A 6,706-nucleotide genomic window follows, 5' to 3' on the forward strand; every position below is an offset into this window, starting at 1 on the left:
AGGTCAGTATGGGTTCATGTAGGTTTTTTTAATTTTTGGTGCAGCTGTGTGGCATGCAGCACCATACCTCTAAGACAGAAGCAGCAAATGACCCGGTGGGCTAGACCAGGCTTTGTTCTGGATGGGCTTGGTGTAGGATTGCTGCTGGTAGCATGTGGCCAAGAAGTTGCATTCTGAGCAGCGTCATAGATGCCTGAACCATGCCAATATGAAGTGGCTTGGCCTCTTTTTCCTGACAGCCATTAATGCAGCCCCACAGACAGATGCTTCCACTCAGGGAGGGCTTAAAAGTCATATAATCTTGCAAATGGTAATGGATTTTGCACACAATGGAGACATTAATGATGGTCTATTTTCTGCCTGTATTGCCATTCCAACATCAGCTGAGAGCTCACCATTACACCTTTATGACTCAGGCACTGACATACCAGAATTAATAGCAAACATTTCAAAAACAGCAGTTCCCCTTAATATCATTTAAGGTATCCAGGTGTCTTGCATGCCTCCAGCTTCAGGTCCTGTGTGCTTGAGCCTAAAAGACAGTGAAAGCTGCCCTGAAGGGGTAGATGGCTGGACCACCACCACCACCCATACTTGGGACAGGGATTGGACCATGCCAACCAGTGGATTTAATTTAACTCACTTTAATGCATCAAAGCCTAACATCTCTGTTTTCTGTACAATGCAAGATTGTGATATGACAGACCCAGGCAAAACATGCAACAGTACTCTGTGGAACACTGATTGGTTCTATTTAGAAGCAGTAAAACAGCAACTCCCATGCTCATTTCAAATTCCTTGGTTTCAAATACAGGATGTTTCCTGGTACATCCAGTTAGGAGGAAAATGAAATCTAACTAAGTGGATCCACGCAGTGAACTTCTCTAAGGTCCAAGAGTTTAAATTCATCAACCCATCTCAAGAGAAGTGGGCCCTCTGGTCTCATACTATACATCAAGCTTTATTCATGTGGGAAAAGAACGCTTCCATGGTGGTATGAACGCCCCTAAGTATGGTATAGCTGTGTAGTGGTAAGTATGACTCTCTCAACTTTAAATGGTGGAAAAATTAAACCTGCTAAGATGCTTATCAGCCAGCCACCTGCACCCTCAATACTATTCTATTTTGCCCTGGGAAATGGATGCCCCTATGTTGCACGCCTTAACTGGGCATAACTATTGGGTAAAGCGAAAAACACTTACTTGGGAAGAAATGAGTGTGGGTCAATGGCTGATATCTGTGACAGGATGGGTGGCTGATGATTGGTTTATTCCAGATAGCAACATTAAGACTAACATTATCACTGGAGATACATTGGTCAACACACAATTGCAAGCCACAGCCAAGATGACACTACCAAACAGACTGGCACTAGATGCCCTCTTGCTCAAACAAGGTGGGTGTGCGCACTCATCAATGCAACCACAGCCTGTTGTACCTCAGACTCTGAACCTTATTCCTTCAAGGGGTAGATAGTGGTATAGGGTGTGACCGCAGCACCTACTTGGATTCCATTGCTTCTTGGGAAGGTTCTAAGAAAGCACAGGCTGCAAACTGACCATGTGCACCAGCCTGTAACAGAAAAGTAGTACATTCTCCTTCGGGAGTTCTAGCATCTAGTATTATTGCATTGTTTACGCAGTTTGTTCTAAAATTTAGCTAAGCAGGTACAGCAGAACAGATACCTATCTTTCAGGATAAGTGGATTGCAGTAACAACAGAAACGTGAAGCAGCAAGTCTCTTAGCATCATGGAAAGAGATACGCAAAGAGGCAAGATGTCTTTCCCTTTTTTTTAAACTAATTTTATAAATCTAAACGTAAAAGACTGCAGTCCTTCCTTACTCATGCATTTTTCTAGCCCTGTACAAATAGTTCAAACAGAACATCCAGAAGGTTCACTATGCGCTTTATCTGAATTATGGGATTAAAAAAAAAAAGGTCTGTATAATAATTCCCAACCACTTCAGAAAGAAAACATCTCAGTAGCAAGAAATAGTGAATTTTTCAGTAGAATGAATGAAGTATGTATTAGTCAAGGGCTACAGCAACATAAGCCAGCTGCCTGATTGGTGCTCTACTGCAGTGTCTGGTGGCTGTGCTCAACAGACATTCTGACCTTTTCAGGCTCTGTATTTATGGCTCCTTGACTGGCATTAATTTTTTCCAGGCACTTGAGTTTTGTTCTATATGTACGTTAGCTAAAATCTGGAAGCAGCAAAGCATATCCAAATTTTATCAAAAGTAAGACACCAAACACAAACAAGGAAAACAGTGATTTTGTTTTAAGTGGACACAAGTTTTTCAAGACGCGTATCAGCAACACAACAGTCATGCACCATTTAAACCAGAAGGCTTACCTTGACATGCTCCAGTGCGAATATTAGGGATGAAGCCACGACGGCATGGCTGAGGCTGAGCAGGACACATTTCACATGGGTGACCCCATGCACGCCCAATGGTTGCACAACAGAGGGTTTTCGTGCAAACAATTCCAGTTAGCTGGCCCTGACACATCTGGTTGTTAACTTGTGTGAAACATGGGCCTGTTCTGTAATCTGGAAAAAAGGAAAGATGACTGTATTAAATGAGACAGTGTACCATAGAAGGAATAATTTTTTAATCCAGTAGATACCTATATTAAGAAAATCCCAAGAGGACCTGGAAATTTAAGTTACAATACTGCTTGCAGAAGTAGCACAACACCTTCCAGTGAAGGTAATGATTTTTGCAAGCTTATTTTATCTTTCAATTTCTTTCTTTCTGATAGATGCAAGTAGTGAAAGGCAGCTGGACCCAAACCTGATCTGTTCATTGACAATGTATCCAGTCAAATCCATAATCAGTGAGAGTTTTACAAACAAACAAGCAAACAACCAAAAGAGCACATCAGACTAAGCAAAAAAGAACCTGGAACTGGTTTGCTTGTTCCTGAGTTACTTCATGGTAATTCATGGGAAGGAACTACAGACTACAGCAGCTACACATTTGTTCACTCCACATTGATCAAGGTCCATGCCAGACTAATTGGTAAGCCACCATTTATTTTCAGAGGAATAACATGAGATAATACAACCTATTCAAGCTCTACACTGAATTAGCTTACAAACTATATGAAAATACACTCTTAGTCAAATTCCTACAAATGGCTAACTAAATAAGCTTCAACCTGTATAAAGAGAAAGATTCTTTGACCTTATGAGGCAACACAATCTGGGAACAACAATTAACTGAAATTCTCTAGGAACAAATGAGAAACAGATGGTTGCTCTAAGCCAGATTTCATATCGTTATGGAAACTTTAAGAGGGGGAAAAGAAGAAAATGCAAAGCTTCCACTCAGACTCAGTCACATGAAAGAAGGCCTAACAGTGGGGTTATGGCTGCTCTCCCTGCTATCCTGTCGTAGTCTCCTTTTCTTCCTACAGAAAACTGACTCCAGTACTGATACGTGGGTCACACACTGTCTTCTGCACACTTTCATTAGTGTGCAATTGGTCTCACGACCAAGCTACAAATGGGACAATTGATGCCTTGTAGAATTTGATACTTTCACCATGAAGAATAAAAACAAGAGCTTTGACCTATTTGGAAACAGAGAAGATGGTCTTCCCAGTGAGAACTCATATTAAGTTTTCTTTGTACTAAGGCACACAAGACTTTTAAAGTAAAAGCGAGCTCAAATAGAAATAAATGTTCTGCTCCCTGTCTTTGATAAGGTTCATTCAGGTATCAGTCTGGGGAAGAATTTTGCACACAGATAAAAATGTTTAACAATAAAAGGAGATTAAAAGATCTTAAACAGTCAGTAAGGTCTGTGAATTTTAATCTTTCTTGGTTTTTACTAGAAAATAATCTTCAGAGTTATACCTTTGAGCTTCCCCTGTGTCCATCAAGCCACAAAGATAGTACTTTTAATAAAATACATATATTATAAAAAGAAAATAACTTCCATTAGAAAAAGGTTTCAGTGATCTTTCATCCAACATACTGGAAGACAAGCAGCTTTACAATGGTCTCAGTTTAATTACACCCAAGGCCCTTGCCATATTGGAGAGAGCTAAATTTTGAAAATAAAATATAGATCCTGATGACTGATAGCAGAAGACAGTGATCTCATCAAGCTATAGCCTCATATGAGAATGACAAATATTTGAAACACAAACTGCAATCAACAAAGATTTAAATTCCAGTAACTCACTGTAATCTTGTCTGGATTTTAGGTAAGGGGTAAGGGTAATGAAAAGACTCCATCAGAGATTGTGACTGAATACTTCTTTCATATAAAGTATACTCAGGTGTCACAGAGATTGAGGGAAATACCTGACAGACTGCACTTAACCTGCAAATCATCAGCAATGGTCAGCCTGCTATCAGAAGTAAAACAGATCTACTCAGAATTTAACAGCTGAAAGAAATGGAATTAAATCCTGACTCTAGTGAAAACAAATGGGAATTTGACTACTGAATTCAATGACAACACTATTTCATTCTTGGAAAACAGTATTGCGCTCTTTAGCAAATAGCTGTACTATAATTTATTGCCTAGTATTATCTGTAAAACCATTCTCCATGTCACACAGCAAAAGTAATGAGCTTCATATGCATGGAAAAACCTTTTACTATTGCTCAGTGAGAAGACTCCCATTCTAACATCAACTCAGTTACACACTGCTAATATGACAGTAATAGAATTGATTAAAAAGAGTCCACTCATTTAATTTTCTCATTAATGACTGAAGTACAAATAATAGGCAGATTCGTGGGAAGGTCTGTTGTGTACTCTACGTATTCAGAGCTGACTGTAACCTGCACATTGCAGAATTTTGCCCAAGTAATGAGTGCAGTGAGATCAATAAAGATTGAGTCTTTCCTGAAAACTAGAACTGATTTTAGACTCCTCATGAATGAGATTCTCAAAAACATGAATCTGAAAAAGACAAACAGATGTGTGTGGGTAAACCTGAAAAGACAATTTACGAGCCACTGGCAGCACTGAGAGTCTCATTATAAAATATAACCACTATCAGAAGAAAGGAAAATTTCCAGTGGCACAAGGGAGCATGATCTCTGGATGCACACAGATCTGTATGGGAACACCAAATCCTGTCCTATTTCTGAAGTTCTATTCTGCATAAGCCCAGGTAGGCATGGATCTATTCCTGGAGAGCTACTCCATGTGCAATTCCTCTGCAGAACTTAAGCATGATGGCTGGTCATGCATTCCTTGCTTCACATTTTCAAATGGAGTCCAGTTTTTCATGGGGGAATGCCCCCTATAATGAAATCAAATAATGATTTATTATGCACCTCTAAAATTTCCAAGGCTTGCATTCATAGTACTGATAACCTTGACCTCCCACTTCCCACCCACTTGACATTCACTTTGGAACTCCTATTCAGAAAGTAAGTAGTTCTGCTGGACAGTACTGTGTTTTTATAGCATCTGTTCTCCGAGGTACACTTTTTTATAGGACCAATCTTTGGATAACATGAAGCAATTACGGTAGGAGTAGAAATACAAATTAAGTATTTTGCCATTTAATGGTTGGTGATCCATAGGAATACTCTGGCCAAAGATCCTCCATGTTAAGAAGTCTGGAAATCAATCAGACAAGATTAAAATTGGAACTTAAACTTGAATTGTGAATTGTATTTGAGTTCCATTACCTTTCCATATGACATAAGATGATTATGTGCATACTCTGTCAACCCTACTAATGAAAAGTTCAGTTTGGAGGGCACGTTTGAAAGAAAGATTAGAGAATATAACCAGACTACAAAAAGTGTTTGTGCAAGAGAATATGAATGAGCTAGATATGGGAAGGAGTGATACCAATATACCTATGGCTTAATATATCCTATTAAGAAAGAAACGCATGCTCTGGAAACCTATGTGTGTGTGCCTACCCATGCCTTCATAAACAGGGAATGCATAAATCATCATGTTTGGGTTCTATAACCAAGCAACTTCCATCGGTGCAAGTCAGCAGGGCTACTAAAATGATCCGAGGGCTGGAGCACCTCTCCTATGAGGACAGGCTGAGAGAGTTGGGCTTGTTCAGTCTAGAGAAAAGAAGGCTGCGGGGAGACCTGATTGCGGCCTTTCAGTACCTAAAGGGGGCCTATAGGAAAGAGGGGGAAAACCTTTTTAGTAGGGCCAGCTGCGTTAGGACAAGGGGTAATGGTTTTAAACTAAATCGGGGTAGGTTTAGGCTAGATATAAGGAAAAAATTCTTTACAATGAGGGTGGTAAACCACTGGAACAGGTTGCCCAGAGAGGTAGTGGAGGGCCCATCCCTGGAAACATTCAAGGCCAGGTTGGATGGGGCTCTGAGCAACCTGATCTAGTTGGCGGTGTCCCTGCTGACTGCAGGGGGGTTGGACTCGATGACCTCTAGTGGTCCCTTCCAACCCAAAACATTCTATGATTCTATGATTCTATGATCTGACTACTGTAAACTAAGTAGAAGAAGAAACAAAACCATTGTTAAACTTTCAGGTAGATTTACAAATAAAAATACATTCAACCCAAAATGCCAAGATCCTGAATGACACTTCAGAATAATGCCATATAAGCAACAGATCCTGAGCTCCTAAGAGAATGTGCAGCTTACATAACCTTGGGCTACAGAAGCAGAAACATAGCAGCAGACCACTTCCAGACAGCAACAGGGAAGTAACCTGCTACCTGCACCCAGCCAGAGC

The 6,706-nt window shown here is 40.2% G+C and overlaps 1 protein-coding gene across 1 annotated transcript in view; it reads right to left on the bottom strand.

The window, feature by feature from the left end:
* FBN2 (fibrillin 2) overlaps positions 1–6,706 on the bottom strand; it is a gene marked incomplete at its 5' end in the record, with an annotated part of 179,131 nt that overhangs the window by 130,973 nt on the left and 41,452 nt on the right. Inside the window, one exon of the mRNA XM_009637471.2 lies at positions 2,360–2,557. Coding sequence (XP_009635766.2) covers positions 2,360–2,557 — 198 coding nt within the window. The remainder of the gene's footprint in view (positions 1–2,359; positions 2,558–6,706) is intronic.

Source organism: Egretta garzetta, unplaced genomic scaffold, assembly GCF_000687185.1.
Source record: "Egretta garzetta isolate BGI_Z169 unplaced genomic scaffold, ASM68718v1 scaffold724, whole genome shotgun sequence".
In the NCBI taxonomy this organism is placed as follows: Eukaryota; Metazoa; Chordata; class Aves; order Pelecaniformes; family Ardeidae; genus Egretta; species Egretta garzetta.